Consider the following 23053-nt stretch of genomic DNA (forward strand, 5'->3'; position numbering starts at 1 on the left):
AATTCGATTTATTATTTTCTTCGGTTTTTTTTTTTATTTTTAAAAGTGTTTGTTTGTTTGTTTGTTTGTTTATTAGTAAAAGAAATTTAATTAAAAAAAAAAAAGAAACAACGTTCGTGATGTTTTGATTCTCTTTAATAAATGATTATTATTATTAACTTTTTATAAAGTGCGAACGGAAGCACGATCGATAATAATAATAATAATAACAACAATTAACAAAACGAAAAATTTTTGAAAATTTTAAGAATTGACGGCGATAGTAATAATAATAATAATATTAATTACAACAACAGCAATGGCGACGGCGACGATGGCGACGTCTATGACGATAACAATAACAACTAACGACACTACAACCTGTTAACTCTTGTTTGTTTGTTTACAAACAAAAAAGGAAAAAGGAAAAAAATATTACTTTTCGAGATTATAGTAAATGAGGGGTGAAGTCATCATCGTGTGCGACGATAAAAATGAACGTGCAAACGATCGTGTCAGAAGAAAATTTATTTTTTAACTTTTTTTTTTTTCTTTCCTCTTTTTATAAATTTGAAATCCGAGATGTTTTTTCTTTTTTTTTTTTTTTTTGTTCTGTACTTAAAATGTACGTGAGAGTAATAGAAAAACGTTTTTTGATGAGAATAAATTTCTTCTGCTTCTTTTTCTCATCGTGAAATTATAAAATATCCTACTGCGAAGAAGAGTAATTAGTTTAAAACGACAACAAACCGTGTTAAATATTGAAACCCTCCCTCCCTCCTCTCCCCTTCCCTCCCCCTCGAAAAAAATAAAAATAAAAAATCGGCTCCGGTTTAAAAAAGGAAGGCGGCGGCGGCTGTGGCGACGGCGACGTGTGTGGTACCAACCAAAAGGTCGATTTAACCAAGAAGAAGAAGATGAAGAAGAAGCTACTACCACTACTACTACTACCTACAAGCTAATAAACTTCGGTTGTTTGATTTTAATTGAATTTTTTTTTTTTTTTAATCGAATGATTCTAACCGAGGAAAAAAGATTTTTAATTGTATGCGAATTGTATGGATGATGGACGATGGATTAACAGTTTAGCACGAACGCGCCTTTGGGGAAGGAGGTATTTCGACGTGACGTCACGCCATTTTTCGTTTTTTAAACGTTTTCCGGGTGTATTTCGAAAGATGGTAAATAAAATCGATACGTTTTCGAAATGATTTCAATATCCTGAAGGGATTTTATCTTTCTCTCTCTCTCTTTCTCGGGGGGAAATTACTTATTTTACCGGTAGTGGTAATTAGTTGGAAATGAATAAAATCCTTACGTGTGTGTGTGACGTTAACAACTGTACCACTTGGTCGGTCACGCTCGAGGATTACAAATAAAAGAAAATTTTATTTTTTTTTTCTTTCGTCTCTCATTTCCGTTATTAATTTTATATAAAGCGTACACCTTACACTTTCATTTTAAAAAAAAGGAATCTGATTAGTTTTTCTTCTGCTTGTTTTTTAATTATAAGCCGAGATTCAAAGGCCGTGACGCGTGACAGTAAAAAAAAAAAAAAAAAATTTTTAAATCAAACAAAACAATGGATGAATTAATCACGGTCACGTATTTTTTTTGTTGTTTTAAATTTGTTTCCGTCACGGTATGCCAAGTGTAATAATTTCCACAATACAAATTTAGAAATTTCTAGATTTTCTTTCTTTCTTTCTTTCTTTCTGTTTCTTTTTAAACTGTTAATAAAATGCGTAAAATGATAGGGTGACATACGTATGTAGGGTTGAAAACAACCCGCGAGCAAATTTTTTTTTTCGTGATTCCTCAAGTGGCTTGTATATATTTTAAGTCATTCATTCATTCATTCATTCTTAACGATTTTGAAATAAAAAAAAAAAAGAAAAAAAAAGTTTATTTTTTAACAAGACGTGAGTGTCTGATGATGTTGCGCTTTTTTTTTTATGTAAATAAAACTTGTATAAGTTTTTTTCGTTTAACCTTGTTTTTGTTTTTTATTTTTCTTGTTGTTGTTGTTTGTTTATTTTGTGACTGTATCTGTTTCGACAGCGAAATGAATATTAAACGACAAAAAAAAATTTTTACTTAACTTTCCGTAAAAGTTTATTTTAAACAACTTTTTTTTTTTTTGAATAATGTCACCATTTAATCGCGCAAATGATCGAATCTTACAAAATCAATTTAACGAATTTTTTTTTGTATCCTATAAAATAAGATGTAATTTCGATTAAAAAATAATAAAAACAAGCAGAAGACGTTACGTTCGCTCTCAAAGTTATAATTATTTTCATTTTTTTTTCGAATGTGTTGACGTAATACGTGCGTGCGTGCGATCCGTGGCGAAGTTCAAAAAGCAATTAATTTTTTTTTTTTTGAGAGAAAAATCAAAAAAAAAAAAAGAAATTATTATTTTTAAAATTAAATTTATTATTAAATCCGATAAAGGAAATGTCGGTGGGTGCCTTCCAGGTATGCCGGGTGCTGGAAAACGCCCATTAAAATGACCACCTACTGGCGAGTCGGTTTTTCTGACCTGTTAAATACCAGAGGCTATTCGTTCGGCCCGGAAGAAAAATGCAAAGAAATGCAGGTGAGAAAAAAGGTAGAGCGGAAGAAGGGGGAGGGGAGGAGGAGGGGCGAGCGGAGAAGAGGGAGGAGAGGAGGAGGAGGATGTGAAAAAATATAAATAAAAATGGAAACCCCGGAAATAATTTGCCCAAAAAAAAAAAAATTTTTTTTTTTCCTTTTCCTTTTTTTCCCTTCGCGTTCGCAACTCGGCAATTAAAAAAAAAAAAAATTGTAATTAAAATTTTGAATGAATTCATGAGAAAAATAATAATAATAATAATAATAATAATTTTTTACTTCACGTCCGTTAAAATGTGTTGGAAGGAGTGACTTTTCCAAAAAATTTTCCAAAAGAAAAATAAATCGCGTCATCGTTTGTTTGTTTGTATTTTGATAAATTCACTTTCACGCGACGGATGACGTTGTTGTTGTCGTTGTTGTTTTTATTTTTCCGCTCGTTTCGAAATGACAATAATAATAATAATAATAACTTTACACGTTTATTATTATTATTTTTTTTCTCTCTCTCCAGGTTTATACGAAAATTATACCGTTATATAAAAAAATATTAAAAATCAATAATACGGTGTGGTGTAGTCGATTTTTCTTTTATTTTCTTTTGAAAAGTCTGATGTGGAAAATTTTATTATTATTATTATTATTCGACGTCTTTCCTTCCTCCCCCTCGCGCGCATGATCGTAAAAAGAAATTTTTTTTTTTATTAGAAAAGAGAAGATGGGGGGCGAAAGAAAAATTTTTGAAAAAAAATGAAGTGGTTAAACACGATATCGACGACATTTTTTTTTTTTCTTTCTCGAAAAAGAAAACAAAACTTACGCGACGGTTTTTATTATCATTATTATTATTATTATCGTTATTATTATCGTTTTTTTTTCTTTTTTCCGTTCGTGTCGTTAGAAAATAAAAAATAAAAAAATAAACGCCATTTATTTATATACATTTTTAAAATCGGATTTTCTTTATAAATAATTCAAATGTTACTATTGAAATAAAGTCATTAATATGATGATGATGATGATGATTTTTTACGGTTAAATCGTATAATAAAAACAATAACCGGAAGTTGGGAAATAAAGCGAAGAAGAAGAAGAAGAAAAAAAACTCTTTATCCAGGCTACGTGTTTTTTTTTCCAGTACTACTTTTTTTTCCATCGTGAAAAACAAATAAAAATAAAATTAAAAAAAAAAAAAAAGGAAAAAAAAGAAAAAGGAAGAAAAAAAAGGAAAGGGGAAAAAGGAAAAGAAAATGTTCCATTGCCTTGTGTTTTCGAGAATCGTTATTATTGACTTTAAAGTGTTTGTTTTTTTTTCATTCCTTTTTTTTTTTGTTTGTTTTTGTTTGTTTGTTTTTTGTTTTCTTTCCTCAAGAGGTGATTCAATAGTTTTTTTTTTCTTTCAAAACTAATTTAATTTATTTTGCATTCGAATGGAAAATAAATAAATAATTTTGTTTTTGTGTGTGCGTGTGCGTGTGCGTGTATACGAAGATGATTCGGGCGGAACCCGAAGAACAAAAACAAAACAATAACAAAAAAAAATTTGTTGTTGTTGTTTTTTCAATTATTATTATTATTTATTTTTGGCAGATTTTTAAAATTCCTTATATGTCAAATTCGATGAAGTTTATTTGTTTGTCGTTGTTGTTGTTGGGTTTTGAATTAGGAAAACGTTTTTCGATTGTCGACATTTATACGCGTCATTTAATGATGACGTCATGTGGCCATCTTGTCTTGTCTTACTCGAAGAAAAAAAAATTTTTTTCGGCATTTCGTAAAAGAACATACATACATCTGTCTTTGTCTTTGTCGCGGATTATTATTATTATTATTAATATTATAATATGGATAATTTTAAAATCTGTAAACGAGTTATACGTTTAATATAAATTTATATATTTAAAAAAAAAAAAAATTCGTATGAGAGAGAGAGAGAGTTTTATAATATAACAATATATATTTTTCATTGTCTGCCAACCACGGAGATTTTTATTAGTTTGGAAAAAAAAAAATTCCCGCTGAGTTTTTTTTTTTTTTTTGCTGAATTATGGCTCTTTCGTTTATATTACGTATGCGTGTTGTTTTGCAAAATTAAAAGAATTAATATTATTATTAATATTTTATATACGGGATTTTTTTTTCGAAATGCGAGAGAAAGAGAGAGAGGGAAGAAGTTGTGACACGCCGATTTAAATTAAAAATAATAATAATAATAAAATCGAATTCATTTAAAAATTAAAATGGCCGACAGGTGGTTAGGTTACGTATTTTTTCGTTTCGTCGAGGAAATAATATAAAAAAACGTTTCGGGGTAACGCCCATGAGAGAAAGAGACCTGCGTGTGTGTGCGTGTTCAGAAATAAAATCAGGCCTTGAACAAATTTAAAAAACGTATGAAGAAAGTGTATCAATGAAATATACGAAAAAAAAAAATTTTAGTCGAAAGAATTTTTATGGAAGTTATATTATATATATATGATTACGTAAAATTAATTGATATCCCTTCACTCTCGTCAAAGGAAAAATAAAATGGACGAGAGAAAAAAAAAAAACAAATCGAATGTTTTTTGCAAAAAAAAAAAAAAGTAAAAATTATAAATTAAATTGATTTTTTTCTTTTAACGGTTATAAATTACGAGAGACGGTCGAAAATTATTATTTTTCTTTCCCCCTCATTCTCCCTTTTCCTTCTCTTTTTTCTCCCTTTTTCCATCCTCTTCCCTCCATCTCCTATTCCACTTTTTATTGATCGCGTTATCAAAATTTATTTATTTATTATTATTATCATTTTCGTCGTTTTTGTTGTTGTTTGTAATTTTATTGATTTTAATGACAGGAGAGAGAAAAACAAAAAAAAAAAAAGTTCGCCTTTCTATTTATATTATTATTATTACTATTATTATCATTATTATTATTATCAATATTATCATTATTATTATTATTATTATTATTATCCGGTGAGAATGGTTTTTTTTTTTTTTTTTTTTAAATCGGGATCGATACGACTACGAGAAAAAAAATTAGAAATCGATTTTTTTTTTTTGTGCGATCTGATTATTGATTTTCGAGTTGTTGTTGTTGTGATTTTTAAATTTGATAACGGATGTAAGTGGTGGTGGTGGAGAGGGGGGAGGTGGTTGTTACGGGGAACGAATGAAAATTTTTTTAATATAAAAATCACGTAAAAAAAATAACCGTAATATTTGATTTTTTATCATCATTCTCCTACCACTACGACTACTGCCACTTATTTATGAATTATCTTAAGTAATTTTCTTTTCTTTTTTTAAATTAAAGTTTAAAAAAATAAATAAATAAATAATAATAATAATAACAATTTTTTACTCTCGTCGAAATGAATTTTATTAATTTTTGTTTTTTTTGTTTCAGACGTGGTTTTTCACGGACACGGATGATTTTGAATTTCAAAAAAAAACAGGTACGTACGTTTATCATTATCTATTATTATTATTATTATTATTATTAATATTAGTAGCAGCAGCGTTATTACTATTTTTATTAGTTTCTTTTTTTTTGTTTTTCCCCCACACGTGATTGTTCGCATCGCGCCAAATTTTCGTACCATTTTTTTTACGGTCACATTTTTAGTCTTCTGCTAAAGAGTCACGTATTATTTGTCACGGACGGTTACGAGTCAATTTAAATTTTTAAAAAGAAAGAAAGAAAGAATGAAATGATTTATGATGAAATCGATTAGATTTAAAAGAAAAAATAATAATAATGGATTTTGAATTTAATAAAAGCTCGAAATGTAAAAAAAAGGGGGGGAGAGAGAGAGAGAAAGAAAGAGAAAGAAATTTCCGGCGGAAAAAGGTTTTTTTGCGTCTGTATGTGCGCGGGTTCTTTTTTTTTTTTTATTACCATAAACATTCCAGATTTTTTTTTTTTTGTTTCCGTTAAAATATTTTATAATTGCTTCACTTTTTTTTCACGCTCTCCCTCTCTCACACACTCTCTCTCTTTATCTTTTTTTCGTTCAAAAAAAAAAAAAAAAAAAAAAAAGTGGTTGTTGTGGAATGAAATCAAAGAGCTTCCAGTTCGGGTCATTAAAATTATTATCTCAGGGGTCACGTGCCACGAAAATTGTTGTCCAGAAGAATCGAAATTAATGTGTTCGGAAATAAAAAAAAAATATTGAGAGGAGGTTCGGTAGAAAAGAAGGTTTCATTTTCGAACGTGGCCCCCCCCATTCCCACTCCCACCCCTTCGAACACTGTAATTTATTTATCCATTTATATTATTACCTTACTCTCCCCCCTCCCCCGTATTACGTCTTCCCTCCGATGGATAATTTGTTGTTGTTACTTGAATGTTTATATATATGTGTTGTATTGAAAACCTACCAAAAAGTCACTCTCTCTCTCTCTCTCTCTCTTTAGATAAATAACGAATTTACGACCTTCTTCTTCCTCTCTCTCTGTTTGTGTGTGTGTGATTCCTTTCAACGATTTTATTTTACTTCGATAATAATATTAGTTTTATCGATTTCCGGTTCCGCCGGTTAGTATTAGTGTGTACAATATCATCAACCACCTGAACACACACACACACAAGATTTTCTTTCTCTTTTTTCTTAATTATAATCAAACGTTTAATAATTTTTTTTTTTTTTGTTTTCAGATGGTCACATGATAAACACAAATTGTTCATCTTCTCACAACAGGTAATTTTAATTATTATTATTATTATTATTATTTTTGATCGTTTTCCGAATTTCATTTAATTCGATTTCAATTTTTTTTTGTTATTACAGGAAAGCTCTTTGTTGCAAGATGTCGGTGGAATTTGACGTTTTTCTAGAAAGTAATAAAAAGTGAGTAATGATCCTTTTTTTTTCTTTTTTAATGTTTTTTTTTTCGTCTGCTAATTAAAAAAGGCAGTCAGGTCTCATGGAATCACGGACGAGTGAGTAATTTTAAGGGTGAAATTTTTATCGGTACCCACCTGTTGCTTGCTACGTTTATTCGAATACCTGAATTCACCACCGACCGAGATTCAATAATAATATTATTATCATTATTATACTTTTTTTTCTGTTTTCTCCCCCCCTCCCTCGCTCCCTCCCTAAAAAAAATGATTTTCAATAATCCATTTATCGTGTTTATTACAAAGTCAATGGAATTGAGGAGTCGTTTTTTTTTTATCGGGCGCGGGAGGGGAAGGGAAGGGAAATTTTTATGTTACCCCCACATTTAAAAAAAAAAATGTTTTAACCGAACCAGCGGTGGTTTAAAAAAAAAAAAAATGATTTACGCGTTCTTGTTTTTTATTATGTTTTCTACCACGAAAAAATTTAAATACTTGAAAAAACAACAACAACAACAACCAGTACGACAATTTTTGTTTGTTTTTTTTTTTTTTTTTTTTTTTTTTAGAGTCAGGTAGGGCAAATGACAAAAAAAGTAATGAAATGTTAAATTTAAAAAAAAAAAAAAAAAATCCCCGGTCGCACCGGAAGACGGTTTAAATATTATTTTTATTTTCCCTGGAAATTTTTTTTTATTTTTATGAATTTTATATTTATTGCTTCTTTCCTTTTCTTTCCCTCCCCCAATTCCCCCCCCTTTTTTTTGCTTATTTTTACAGACGACGTGATATTTTTTTATATATTTTATATCTGGCTCGCATTTCTTTTTGACTTTTTTTTTTTTTGTTGTTTTCATTTTTTTTTGTACGTAATAACGACTTGAATTTCCGGTTATTTTTATTATTTGCACTCTAAATAATAATTATATTAAAAATAATAATAATAATTATAATCTTTATTGGTTTTATATATCATACATCGAAATTACACTCGCACGAGAAATATATATATCAACTCTTTTTATCGAAACTGGAAATGTCTATTTATTTCCGTTTGGAAAGAGAAAGAAAAAACAAAATGAAAATGAAAATTCGACGTCGACAAGGTAATAATTTTGCTACTTCATTGCTTTAATAATATTTTATCAAGATTCGGATTTGTTGTTGCCGGTAAAAACAAAAACTAGACAAAAACGAGAAAAAGAATGTAATGATAATAATAATAATAATAAGATGATGATGAGCCATACGAATGAAACAAGAAGTAAGGAAGGAACCGCGCGCGCGTGTGTGTGCGTGTGTTCGTTTGTTGTTTGAAAGAAGAAGAAAAATTTTTATTTTTAACGTGGAGGTAGGTAGGTAGGTAGGTAGGTAGACAGATTGGCTGATCTCGATTCAAAGTTTTTGCTCAGATCTTGATGATTTTTTTTTTTACCTTGTTATAAGAGCGTTCCGCCACGCCGCCGTTCATTTTATTATCGAATATAATCATTTTACCCGTCGAGCGAGCAGCAGATGGTATGTGTATGGTTTAGTCCATTGAATCTCTCTCTCTCTCTCTCACTCTGACATAAACTTGTTTTTTATTATTATTATTATTATTTTTTTTTTCTTTATTACGTTCAAATGTGTCTTGTGTGTGCGAGTGTGCGTCTCTCTTTCTCTCTCTCTCTCTGGTCAATAAACATAAACGACGACGGGGGGGGGGGAATTTTTAATCGTGGCAAGATGGCGCATATTTTAATGGGCAGATGTACGAAAAAATTAACGAATAAATGATTTTTTTTTTTTTTTTCGGAAAATGATGTCGTCGCCATCATTCGAAAAGTGTAAATTGTTAAGAGAGTTTACGTACAATGAAAACAATTTCAAATAATTCTCTCCCCTCCCCAAATTAACGTTTTTTTCTCCCCCCCCAACCCGGACAATCAGGTACATTAATAATAATAATAATTGCAAATGAAATATTTTACGCGAAATGTTCTCGTGCCACGTTTAAATTTAAAATTTATTATTTGACTTGTTATCATGTTTTCATCATCATCATCATCATTATCATCATTCACGTGTTTTTTCATCGATTCACGTTTAATGTTTTAATAATAATAATATTAAGATTGCGTTTAAATATCGTCTCGATTTATTTACATATTCGCGTGAGGTTTTCATTTCCTTTCTCCCCACCTCCTCTCCATTTTCCCCGCTTTTTCGAAAGAGGAAAAAAAGGAAGTCGAGGAAAAGAGAGAGAGAGAGAGAGAAAAAGAGTTCGTACATTAAAACGGTCAGAATGAAATAAAATTATATATAAATGACCTGACGGTTGTTTGTCGTTATTGTTGTTGTTTGTCGTCGTTGTTGTTATTATTTATTTATGTTAGTTTTTATTTTATCAAGTTGTGTTATCACAGTGTCATCAATGCAATAAAGTCTCTTGTGTCGTTAGACTGTGCCTGATAACCTTTGGTTTTTATTATTATTCTCTATTGTAAAAAAAAAAAATTCCTCCGGTCCTTTCCCGGGTTGAAACAATTTAAATTTTCCTTTTATTTTATTTATATCTTTCCTCGATTATCTCGAACGATAATAATAAAAAATGTATATGAGTCTAATTGATGTTAAAAAAATATTTAACCCCCTCCCCTCTTCACAAAAAATTATTATTATTTTTTTTTGTTCCGTGACCTTTGTTGGAAACGGAAAATCCGCGTGATAAGAAAAGAAGAAAATTCATTAGATTATTAAGATTTTTCATTTAAGGTTTTTTTTTTTTTATCTACTTTCATCAATTATTATTATTATTATTATAATACAAACGAATTCCTCTTTCTTTCTCTCTGCGTATCGACTTGATTTAATCGTTTGTTTGTTTGTTTGTCTTTATTTGAAACGTTGTTACGATTTAAATTTTTTTTTGCGCGCGTTTCGTCTACCTGAAAGATTTTTTTTTGTCGTAAACATAACTTTTCGTTCGTTTTTTTTTTTTTTATTCTTCTTCTTCTTCCACTTGAAATTAATTAATTTTTTCGAAAATTGCTTTTTTATAATAATAATAATAACAATAATAATAATAATAATAATAATAATAATAATGATAATAAAAAAAAAGATCGAATTAAAACAAAAAAAAAAAAAAACTCGAGTTTTTAGCTTCGAATATCATAAAAAAAAAATTAAAAATTACCTTGAAACGAATTGAAAAAAAAAAATTAAACTTCGTAGTAAATAATAATAATAATAAACTCTGTGGCAACTTTCACTGTTGCTGCCAACATTAAAAAAAAAAAAAGTAAATTTATTATATTACGCTTTTTTTTCCGAAGTCGAAAAGGAAAGAAAAAATGATTAAAAAATATAAATAATCTCGAGAGTGTGTAACCGCCTCTTTCTTATTCTTGGTCTTCTACGCCCAGAGGCTCTGATTTTCTTTTGATTGCAATTAGAAATGATAAACTGCCTCTGGAAATGGAAAGTCAATGGAGAGCAGACAAAGGAATAACAGTCAGGAGCCAAGTTAAAAATCTCGCAGTTTTAATTAATCTCTCAAACCTGTTTTTTTTTTTAAAGTCGAAACGCGTTTTTTTTTTCTAATTATCATCATCATCATCATCATCATCATCGTTTTCTTATTTCGTTTTTTTTGTATAATGCCTAACGATAATAATAATAATAAAATACGAAAAAAAGGTAGCATAATGTTTAAAAATCTTGTTTTAATTAGGCTCGGATGAATGTCCCAAAATCCTTCTTGTGATCTTATAAAAAAAAATAAAATCTCGTTTATGATTGTTTTTGTTTATAAAAAAAAAAAAAAGGATGAGAAGAAGCAGAAGAAAAAGAAGAAGAAGAAGAAGAAAAACAAGTCCATTTTTCATTTTTTTCATTTTGTTTTTTTTCGGTTGTTGTGGTTGGAAAGATTTTTTTTGCCCAAAAACTTAAAAATGTTTAAAATTCGTTAATAAGGACGGGGGAAGGGGAGGGGAAAGGAAAAAAGAAAACCCCCTCCCCCTTCTCAAATTCCCGAACGCGTTCTTTTTATATTACATCCATCATTCCCGGAAAGAAAAATCGTTACTTCGACTTGAAATTTTCTTTTTCTTTTTTGTTGTGTCATTTCGGAAAATTCATCGAGAAAACAAGGAACGACTGCACCTTTTTTTTCGTGTGAAATTGTGATAAATTAAAAACCTTAGAATGAATAATAAACCCGACGAGTTTTTTTTTTTTTTGTTTAAGATTTAGACATTAATTTAATTTAATTTTTTTTATTTTGAATTTATTAATTCGCTAAATGTTTTCGCGTACCTGAAAATAAAAAATGATGAAAAAAAAGAAAAAAAAGATTTTAATTTTTCCAGGTACGTGATTTTAAAAGGAAACACAAAGGGATATGAGAAGGAGGAGGAGGCGCCTCCTCTTAATTCTCATCATTTCGAATTTTTTTTTTCTTTCCACCTCCCCCCACCCCACCTCTTTTCCCTCCTCTTTTTCTCTAATATTGCTACTAACTGCATTTCGTTATTACCATCATCATCATCATCATCATCATCATTAATTTTTTTAGTAGGTCCTTATTTGTTAAATCTACTTTAATTATTTTATATGGGTGCGGGAAGGGTGGGGTGGGGGGGTAAACGTTTATTCTCGAAAAAAAAATATTTAAAAAAAAAAACATGGCGGCTTTTCTTTTTTTTATCGTTGTAATTATTATTATTATTATTATCTTTCGTATTTATGTCGTCGGGTTCGACGGCACATATTCCGTTCATTTTTTTTTTTAAACGAAAAAATAAAATAATATGGGAAATAATAATAATAATAATGATTTTTTTTTGTAAATCAGGGCTATTCGCCTTAACAATAGAAAGAGAGAGAGAGAAAATGTTATGGAGTCGATTTTTTTAATGGAAAACGCTTATGAAATAAAATAATGGTCTATTGTTCTCATTATCACACACATACACACAATCATGATTAAAAAAAAAAAAAAAACATTTTTCTTTTCTAGTTTTTTTTTTCTCTCTCTATCTCTCTCTTAAATGGTGGAAACGGGGTTACAGAAAAACAGAAAAATGAAAAAATCAAAAAATTTTCCTTTCTTTTATTTTTCCGACGTACTGTACAAATTATAAATTTATTATTATTATTATTATTTAGATCGATCGTTTGTTTTTTATTTATTTTATTGCCAATGGTTGTTTTTCGCTGTTGTAACCGAGTTGAATAACCTCGAAAACATTTAACACGTAAAAAAAAATATTTTAATTGTCGAGGTGGTTGTTCGGTCGGTTGTCTTTGGGGTTTGTTTGATCCTAATGAAGATGTTTCACCGTTTTAAAATAATAATAATAATTTTGACGTTTTTCGTTTGTTGTCTGTTTGTTTGTGTTTATCATTTCGACGTTTCGTTCTTAAATTAAATTAAAGTTTTAAAAGAATGATAAATTATTGTTTTTTTTTTTTTTTTTCGTTTTCTCTCTCTCTCTCTCTCTTTTTCCCGGTTAAAATAAAAATCTTGTGAAATCACAAAGTGTGTAATCGAATTTTTATTATTCAACCGTGTTATTCGTGCGTGCGTGAGTGCGCACACGCACGCACGCACGCGTGTTTGTTTGGATATATTATGTATTTAATTGAAAAAAAAAAAAAAATTGTCTCGTCACTTTTGTGACAGTTTTTCCCATTTATAATCAATCATTTTTCTCGTATAAAATTAACCGATCTATGCGTGTTGAATTGTAAAAAAAAAAAAAAAAAAAAAAACCGTAAAAATTTTCACGCGAAATCAAAATCAAAAAAAACCTCCAACGCCCACCGCCCCTCCCCCGCCGCCGCCGTCGTGAATATGACAAACGCAAACATTACAAAGCATTCGAAATTCGATTTCACGGTATTAAAAATGTTTATACGTCCTACAGGCGGATGTCAGAGAAAATTAAGTTAAGCAAACGACTTACGCACGCTATGAGAACATGATATACACGCACACACGCACACGTAACAAACGGATCATTACACGAAAACAATTGTACGCAACCGTGCAGTTAAATAACGAAATGAAAAAAAAAAAAAAAAAAAAAAGTTAATAATAATAAGAATGAAAAAAAAACGACTGCTTGTAGGTAGTTAGTTAGTTAGTTAGTTAGAGGCATCATGCATGGCTTTAAGTCATTTTTAAAATTTGTGACGCGTAAAAAAATTAAAAGGCGTAGATTTAAAAAAAAAAAAAAACTTGAAAAATAATAATTAAATCGACCGGGAAAGAAAGAAAAAAAATTTAATCTAAAAACCTGCCGTAGAAGTTCGATTAATTTAATAACGTTCTTCTGCAATTAAAAAAAAAAAAAAACACGTTTTTCACGCAAGATGTCGGAGTTTCGACAACAACAAAAAATGGCAGGCAACTTAAAAAAATTATTCTTTTCGAAAGAGGCAGCATGCAGGCAGGCATGCAGGCAGTCAGGCAGGCCACGGCCAAAAGGCATTACTACATTTTTTATTGACAGGAGTCAAAAAAGAAAAAAAAAAGTTGAAAAACAAATACAAATGATTCTCGTCCGTTTCTCTCATTATGGAGAGAGAAGGGGCCGGAAGGAAGAGAGAAGTGGGAGGGGAAAACCTTGAAAAAAATCAAAGCGAAACATTGTATCGATGAGATAATAAGGGGGGGGGGGGAATCATTTGAAAAATAAGAAAAACTTTAATTTCCTCGACAAAATTAATGCAATAAATAAGAAATAGAGAAAGTTCATTAAAAAAAAAGAAAATTAATCAGTTTTTCTAAGAAAAGAAAATTATATTCTTTCCTTTTTCACGACGAAACGTGTAGAGAAATCAACAACAACAACAAACAAAAAGTCAAATAAATTTCAATGATGATGTTTTATCAATATTATTATTATTTTTTTTTTCAATAGTCTAACTTGAAACGCTTATTAAAAAACTTAATTATTCCTTGGGATATGTTTTTATTATTATTATTATTATTTAAGTTTTTTCTCTCCCCCTTCCCCTCCTCTCCTTCCCGGCTTTTCGATTCGGTGAAAGAAAATTTTTTTTCCTGATAAGAAAAACATTGTTTAGGCGCGGTCGAAATGTCTGGCAATTAAAATATTTCAAATTTTTTTGCTTTTTCTCTTCTCGTTCCCCTTTGCTAGCGACTTATCAGTTTTATCAGTGAAAAAATTATTTCGAATCATTTCCTACTGTGTGATTCTCCCCCCCCCCCGCCTCCTTCCCGTCTTTGTCTTTCCTGGTCGTTTGTTTTTCATTAAAAAAAAAATTGCTGAAGAAAATTACTGACATCCGTTTGTTGTTAAAAGACAAACGAGTTTATTTTGATTAAAATAAGAATTCTCATAAAAGGAAAAAAAGGAAAAAAAAAGACGTTACGCGTTTCCTTTCATTGTTTTCCACTTGTCCGAAAAATGAATTTGCATTTTTTTTTTTAATTAATCCTGGAAAAAAATTTTTTTTCCCAAGGAAATAATTACACGTTGTTGCGAATATCGAATTAAATCGTTTGTTCTCTCGCTCGCTCGCTCGCAATTTTTTTTTTTTAACACTCGCGAGGTTTTTTTTTTTTCTTTATTAATTTTTTTCAAGATGAAAACGAATTATTTATTTATTTATGTTTTTCTTTTGTTATTAAAGTTTTCAAAAGTTTAATCGGTCCTTATTTATTTATATATTAATAATTTCTTCTTATTTTAATTTAACCTTGACGAGCAAAAAAAAAAAAAAAAGAAAAAAAGAAAACTTTTCTGAAAAAAATTTTTTATTTTTGGTTTTCCTTTTTAAAAATTGATTATAATATACGGCGTCTGAAGTGGAATGTAGATATGAATTATTATTATTATCATCATCATCATTTTTATTATTAATATTATTAATATTTAAAAAAAAAAAAAAACTTTTTAATTAACGATTAAATATTAATGTCATGAATTTTAATTTATGGTTGTCTTATTACATTTGTTTGGAATTTTTTCCGTCGCTTGCTCACCAGTTTGTCGTTTTTTCCATTTTTTTTTTTTACGAATGTGTAAAACGTCACACACAAACACCCCCTCCCTCCCACCCTCTTTCTGTCTCTCTCTGTTTCTCTCTGGTTGTTTCGATTGGTTGGACACATTGAACCGTTAAAAATAATAAAAATAAAAATCTCTCTCGTTAATCGTAGTTTTCCCTCTCTCTCTCTCTCTTTCTCTTTCTTTTTCAAAAAGAAAAAAAGAAAATTAAAGAAAAGTAAATCACGTTCACGCTTTTTTTCGTTTGTCGAAAGGGTTATAAATGTCACCGACAGAAATTGTTGTGATTTCAAACGTTAAACGTTGATGACGATGGTTCAACAAAAACAAACAATTTTGTTTTTAAAAAAATTCGTTCGAATCACGAAGTGTCACCGTTTGAATTAGAATAATTTTTTTTTTTGAAAATCATCCCCGATGGTTGACGGCCCGATACCGACCGTCAACGTCAAAATGACGAGAATCGTTTAAAAAAAAATTAAAATAAAAAATTTAGAGAAAGAGAAAAAAAGATAAACGTCACGCGGTCGCGTGTTTTTCACGTTCTAAATCACGAAGAAGGAACGCGTTTGGGTTGTTTTTGTAAGTAATTTTGTTTTTAAAATAATAAAATAACGATTGTTTCCTACATAATTATAGAATGACAAAGTACGATTTGGATTTTGGGGGGTCAAAAGGCCCTCAGAAAAAGAAAAAAAAAAGTTAATTAAAGGACAATCAAAAAATGATTTATTTATTTACGATTCTAATGACGATGACGATGTCATTTTTTTTTTTTTTTTGGATTTGTATATTAGGTAAAAAAAAAAAAAAAGTCAATTGGTGGGGTTCTCCGTGAAATAGCAATTCCAATGAGTAATGTAAACATAAAATTTTAAATTTATTTATTTTTTTTGTGTGTGTTAAACTTGTTGTTGTTTGTTTGTCGTTGTTTGTTGTTGTTGTTGTTGTCATGCGAACACTTACGTCGCGAGTTAAATTTTTTGAGTGACTCGTGGAAGGCAAATTCAATTTGAAAGGCAAGGAAGGGAAATGTGTGGCATTTTCTCGAGAGGTTGTTCACAATCATTCACAGCGGAAAAATTTAAGGATCGATCGATCGATCGATCAATCGATAGACGATGCCTTAAAGGCGGTAGGGGGGGGGGTTGAGTTACGATCGAACGGAGTCATCGGAATTTCTATTCCCTCTTTCCCTCCTTTTTTTTCTTGCTTTTAATGTAATGCGCTAATTAAATTTTATTGTTTTCATTTTGAAAAAGGAAGTGAAAGGTTGCCTGAGACCCCCCCCCTCCCGAAAAAAAAAAAAAAATTTTTTTTTGCCTCGAGTTAGTTTTGGAGTGTAAAAAAAAAAAAGAAAAAAAAAATTGAATATTTTTTACGGCTTCTTGAATTGAGTGCATGCGTGCGTGAGTGCGTGCAAGTTTCTCTCTCTCTCTTTCTCTCTCTTCTTCTCACTGTCTGTCGTTAATTTCTGGTATTTTTTTTTTTTTTTTTGGGTTGGTTCCCATAACTAAAACGTCTGTGCCCAAGCGTGTCTTTGAATTAATGAGCTCACTCATTTGAAGAAAAAAATTGTTGCAATGTAAAGTCATCCAAAGTCAGGCTTCTTTGACTTGTTCAAAAAGGAGGGGGAAAAAAATATTTTTTCTTTTCTTATTCTTTTCCCTTCACCCCTTGCCCCCACCCCCTTATTTCCCCCACCGGTTCGTATTTCATCTTTTTATTATTATTATTATTCCTTAACTACATTTTAAAATTGTGGCGCTTTCAAATTATTTCTTTTCGGCATTTTTTTTTTTTTCCTCGTTCAAATTTCTTTCCTTTTCTCTCTCTCTCTTCCTTAATTCCTTTTTTTTCTCTTCCCTTTTTACTCCTCTTCTCCACCTGTTCCCTGTTTTTTTTTTTGGTTCGAAAACCCAGATGCTTCCATATTTATTTGTGTTCATTTATTTTACCAACTTTGATTTTGACGACCGGCGGTCGGTTTAATTTTCATATAATTATTTTTCGGTTGCCTTTAATCTCTCTCTCTCTCTCTCTCTCTCTCTCTCTCTCTTCTATTCATCATCTCGCTGTATCTTTTCTTTATTTTTTAATTTTTTACACTCTTTTTTTATTATTATTATTATTAGTGGTAGTAGTAAAATCATTTTTAAACGCCTTTAAATTTTATAGTTTTTTTTTTTTTGTTTTCCGCGCAGATTTTATTTCTTTGAAGCGGTTTAGTATATATAATATATTTGTATTTGTTTCGTTTAATTATTCTGTAACACCTGTTTAAGGTTAGTCGTAATTAGTCGTAAACTAATTTTGTAAAAATTCTTAAAGTTATTATTATTATTTTTTTTTTTTTTTTACTGCCTTTTTTTTTAACCTAGTACGTTTTTTTTTTTTTTTTTTTTTTTTTTTGAAAAATTATTATTATTATTATCGTCTCTACCTGATGATGTTTGTGAAACGATCATCAATTTTTTTAAATAGAGAAAGAAAGAGAGAGAGTTTGACGAGGTTCATTTTATTTATAAAAAAAAGGTTTTCGTTAGTGTTTCGTTTAGTTTTTTTTTTCAAATCTATTTTTAGAAACCCCCCCCATTTCCCCCTCCACTCCCCTCCCCCCGAAAAGCCGTACAAAAAAAATAAATAAATTTTAACGATTGTGTCGGGTGCCAATTTTGAACGATGAATAAACTTATACGAAATTGTTGAAAGTTTTCGATTTGATAGCTAAACAAAAGGAAAAACTTTAATAACAATAATGATAATGATGATGATGATGATAATGATAATGAAGGACCGTAAAGAAAATTAAAGAGAGAGAGAGAGAGAGAAAAAAAAATTTTTTTTTCTTTTTTTTTTTTTGTTTGGATTATGCGAAGTCATTTAAATAGAATTACAATAACTATTATTAGTATTAGTATTATTATTATTATTATTATTATTATTATTGTTATTATTCCTAAACCGAATATTCAAAGTCATCAAACAACCAACCAAACAACCAATCAACCACCTTTTGTTGATATCACCATCATGCAAACTAATGATGATCGAATTTTGAATCGAACAAAAAAAAAAAAAATAAATTATCACTCACTAAAAACGGAAAATTTGAAAAAAAAAAAAGCATACGACTTTGGTTGGCGCATGCGCTATAAATAATAATAATAATAATAATAATAATTTTCATTTATTTTTACCTTAAAAATAAAGAAAGACAGAAAAAAGGGTTAAATTAAAAAAAATGGTTACCATCAATTTGCGGTCGGTGGTAATAAAAAGACAAAATAAAATTAAAAAACCCCTTTCCCTCCCCTCCCGTCCTCCTCCTCCCCCGAAAAAAAAAACTAATTAAACGTATATTTTTATATAAAAATTAAAAAAAAAATTGTAATTAATAAAAAATTGGTTGCGAAGATTCATCAAGTTGGAGTCGGCCATCATTAAAAAAAATAAAAATAGAAATAATAATAATTTTTTTTTTTACTCCGTGTCAGGAATTTTTACGAGAGAGAGAGAAACTCCAGGAGGAAATTTTATTATTATTATTATTATTAATCACATATAAAGTCTAACAATAGAAGTTAAAAAGAAGGAGAAGAAGAAGGTGGAGAAGAAGGAGGAAGAAGGAGAAAAAAAAAATTTCCTTTATGGGAAGTTGACAGCGTGATGATGACTGGCAACGGAGAAAGAAGGAATAATAACGATAATAATAATAATAATAATAATAATAATAATAATAATAATAATTGGGTTGTTTTATAAAATGACGCCTTTCCCACCACCTACTATCATCGAATTTAAAAGAAAAAAAAAAAAAAAACGAAACAACGCGAGGAGACGATCGTGGGAGGAGAGGGAAAGGAGGAGGAAACGATTCAACTTGTTCTTTTTGTTTCAGAGCAAAAACACTTTTCGTATATTCTCATTAAATTGCCACTTGAGTTAATTATTAATTAAAAAAAGAAAAAGAATGGGTTTTTTTATATGTTTGCATTTTTAGTTTTATCGCGAAACAAAAAAGGAAAAAAAGGAAAAAAAAGGAAAAAAAAGGAAAGAAAGAAACGTAAAATATATATTGAAAAGGAAGTGGTTTTAAAAAAAATATTCGTGATTAAAATTAAAATTATCAAAGGAGTAAAAAAAAGAAAAAAAAGAAATGGATAATAATAAATTGTCGATTTTTTTTCCGTTAGAGAGAGAGAGAGAAAAGGGGAGGAGGTTTGTGGGAAAGAAAAGTACGAGAAATTATAAAATAAATTGAAATCGAATGGAGTAGAAGAAGAAGAAAAAAAAAGGATGAGAAAAAAAAAGAAAAGGAATCGAATTTAAATTTAGGAAATAACCCCCCCGTCGGAAACTTTTCGGAACCTTCTCGAAACGTATAGAGAGGGGAAAAGAGGGGAACGAAAAGGAATATTCAATCGTTTCTCCTCTCATCACAAATATAAATATGTATACGCACGTACGTTCGTAAATCGAGAAAAAGAAGAAGAAGAAGAAAAAATGATGATGAATCGGTTCATGTTCCTCAACGTTTAGGCAACCTTAAAAATTCTTCAATTAACACTTTTAAAGTGGCCCTCGGGGTCTCGAGCCACCAAATGGAAGCATTTCCCTCCCCCTTTACTCCACCCCACATATTTTTTTCTCTCTTTCCTTTCCTTTTCATAACGTTCTCCCGTAGTTTTCCTTCCCTCCACCTTCTTCCTTCCCCCTCCCTCGCTTTGCCACAATCAAATTCTCTTTAGTGAATGAATTTACGAGAGTATTAAATAATTGACGACGACGACGACGAGGAGTCTTTGTTGTTCCTCCTCCTCTCTTTGACTTCCTTTTTTTTTTTTTTTAAATTAAATTCGTCGCTAACTTTTATTAATGTCTTTTATTAACAAAAAAAAAAAAAAAAAAACTCTTGACGAAAAAATAAATAAATAAACAAATAAAAATACCGTTTTGTTGTTGTTGTTGTTGTTATTTTTCTGTCGGTTGTATATTTTTTTTAAAGTATAAAAGGTAATATAGAGACTTGGTAGGAATCAAAATGTGAATGGACGTTCGTTCGCGTTGTCAGGTTAATTAATCAAACCTCCCTCCCCATTTCCCTCTCCCCCCCGATATATATTATCGGTGGTATATCTGATTTTAAATATTTAAAATAAAAACAACAACAAAACCGGATTTAAAACAACTCGTTTCGTGGTTTCATTCGTGTGCTAAAAATTATGAGGTCAATTCCGAAGGGGAAAAGTGAGTGAGTGAGAGAGAGAAAGAGAAAGAGAGAGAGAGAAACGCCCTCCCCCTTTGTGCTTTGTGCTTTGTCCTGTGTGCTGATATTTCGTTTATTTATTTACAATTCGTGTAAAAAAAAATTTTTTTTTTTTTTTCTTTTCAACGATAAAGTTAAATTGCGGTTTGTGCGTGTTACACGGGGAAAACAATAACAATAACAATAATAATAATAATAATAATTTTTTTTTCTTTTTGTCAGGTGGTTTTGTCATTTCGACGATGACAATTATGTAAACGTTCCGAGGTTAGTCACTATACTTAGGAATTACAATTCGCAACAAGACTGGTACCTTGGTAAGCCTAGCATTCGAGCACCTTTGGAAATAATAACTAAGGATGTCAATTCCGTAAGTTCATATTTATATGTAATATTTATTACGCGAGAGAGAAAGAGAGAGAAAACTAACGGATTTGATTAGTTTTTTTTTGTTTTCTCTCTCTCTCTTCTCTCTTTTTGCCTCGAGCTCCCCTTTTTTTTTATATTCCGCAACAAAAGGCAACGTTCGAATAAGTTTTCTTGTTTTTTTCTTTTTTCTTGTCTTGGAGTAGAGTTTAAGTATGATGACGCGATATAAGCACGTACGAACGTACACTCTTTCCACGTTCTTCTTTTTACTTTTTGCGGTTGTGACGTTCGGATATGCTATAGATTACGTATGTAATTAATTATAGGTTTAAACGGTTACGATTCAACACGTGGTCCGTCGTATTACGGTCGGTCTCATTCACGGAAAGCAATATAACACGGATATTTTTTTAAATTAGTAATAATAATAATAATAATAATAATATGAATAAAACCGTTGCTCTCGACCATCTGGTCGACGATAAAGAAATTTAACTGGAAAGAAACGACTGGAATGATACGTGGGGGGGGAAGGGTGTTTAATTCATTTTTTGCATTTTCTTGCGGTTGTTTTCAAGCCGTGATAAAAAAAAAAAAATCTAATGTGAAAACTTTTAATGTTAAGAATTGTGCGGAAGGGAGAGGTGAGGGAAGGGGAGAAAAGGAAATAATAAAAATTTCAATTCGTCGAAAAAATACCCGAGAATTAATTACCCAAAGGAAACTTTAATTATCCTTTGTTTGAAAAAAAAAAAAAAGAAATTAAACGGGGGGATTCGAACGACGTTAAAAAAAAAAAAAAAATTATTTTATTTTATTTTATTTATTTATCAACGTTACGTATGGAAGAAATTTCTAGAAATTATGGGGTTTAGCTCGGTCCGAAATCGATATAACCGAAAAAAATAATAATAATAATAAAAGTAACATTATAACTATTATTATTATTATTTCACATGAAAGTACCCTGATTTCGATGTTTGATTTCTACTCGATTCTATGCAATTTTTTTTGCCAGGGCGGGTCATCCATCGGGTTTATTATTTTTTTTTTTACGAGGTTTTTCTTTTATATCGAGTGGAAAAAAAAAAAAAAATTTAATTTGTTTTCTATTGCCACGAAAAATTTTTTTTAACCGTTTGTTTTGTTTCGTTTCTTCCGTAAATATAAAAAGCGGAATTATTATTTTTTTTATTTTTTTTTATTGGAATTGAATTATCATTTCCCCCCGTAGACGCACAGTAAATTATTATTATTATTATTATTATTATCATTATTGTATTCGAAAGTGAATGGAAAATCGAATATTATTACCTTCTCGCGGAAAATTTCAACATAAACATATAATAAGTAAATAATTTTTTTTTTTATTATTATTTCAAGACTTGCTCGGAGAGGGGGGGAGGGGTGGGAAAAATTGATCACCTCCGGGCTAAACTTTCCGAAATGAAAATAATCATTTTCAACTCTAAAAACTTTTATTTTGTAAGAGAGAGAGAAAAAAATTTTTTTTTAATAAAAAACGAGAAAAAAAAAAAAACGTCGAATATGTAGAAAATCGCCTGAGGGAAGAATAACGAAAAAAAAAAAAAAAAAATGTAACACGCCTACCCGGAACGAGAGCAGATATATAAATGCAGGTTTTGGACGAACGTCGATGGACAGGCATGATAGTGCCACGAACGCGGGTGGAAGCAGGCGCTCCTTCCACGCTCGAGTCCATCACCAACCGCATCTGCTCCTCGTAATATAATCGAGATATATACACACATTTTTATACGATTTTAAAACCATAGCCTCGAGGTTTTTTCCTGCCATTTTGAATTATTTATAATTATTTTATTATTATTATTATTATAACTACTTTTTTTTTCCTACTGCATCGCGTGTTCCGTTGAATTGTTTTGTATTTTTACTGACAGGAGGCACAAAGAAGGAAAGAATGGAAGAAAGAAAGGAAGGAAGAAAGAAATGGGTGTGTAAA

General features: G+C 29.9%; 1 protein-coding gene across 1 annotated transcript in view; it reads left to right on the forward strand.

Moving 5' to 3' along the window:
- The window catches only part of Phum_PHUM014770 (Fringe glycosyltransferase, putative), a gene marked incomplete at both ends in the record, with an annotated part of 40293 nt that overhangs the window by 13069 nt on the left and 4171 nt on the right, over window positions 1-23053 (forward strand). The window contains 4 exons of the mRNA XM_002422752.1: window positions 5968-6016; window positions 7219-7261; window positions 7352-7411; window positions 20923-21070. Coding sequence (XP_002422797.1) covers window positions 5968-6016; window positions 7219-7261; window positions 7352-7411; window positions 20923-21070 — 300 coding nt within the window. The remainder of the gene's footprint in view (window positions 1-5967; window positions 6017-7218; window positions 7262-7351; window positions 7412-20922; window positions 21071-23053) is intronic.

The sequence above is a fragment of the Pediculus humanus genome, genomic scaffold, assembly GCF_000006295.1.
Source record: "Pediculus humanus corporis 1103172107371 genomic scaffold, whole genome shotgun sequence".
Taxonomy (NCBI): Eukaryota; Metazoa; Arthropoda; class Insecta; order Psocodea; family Pediculidae; genus Pediculus; species Pediculus humanus.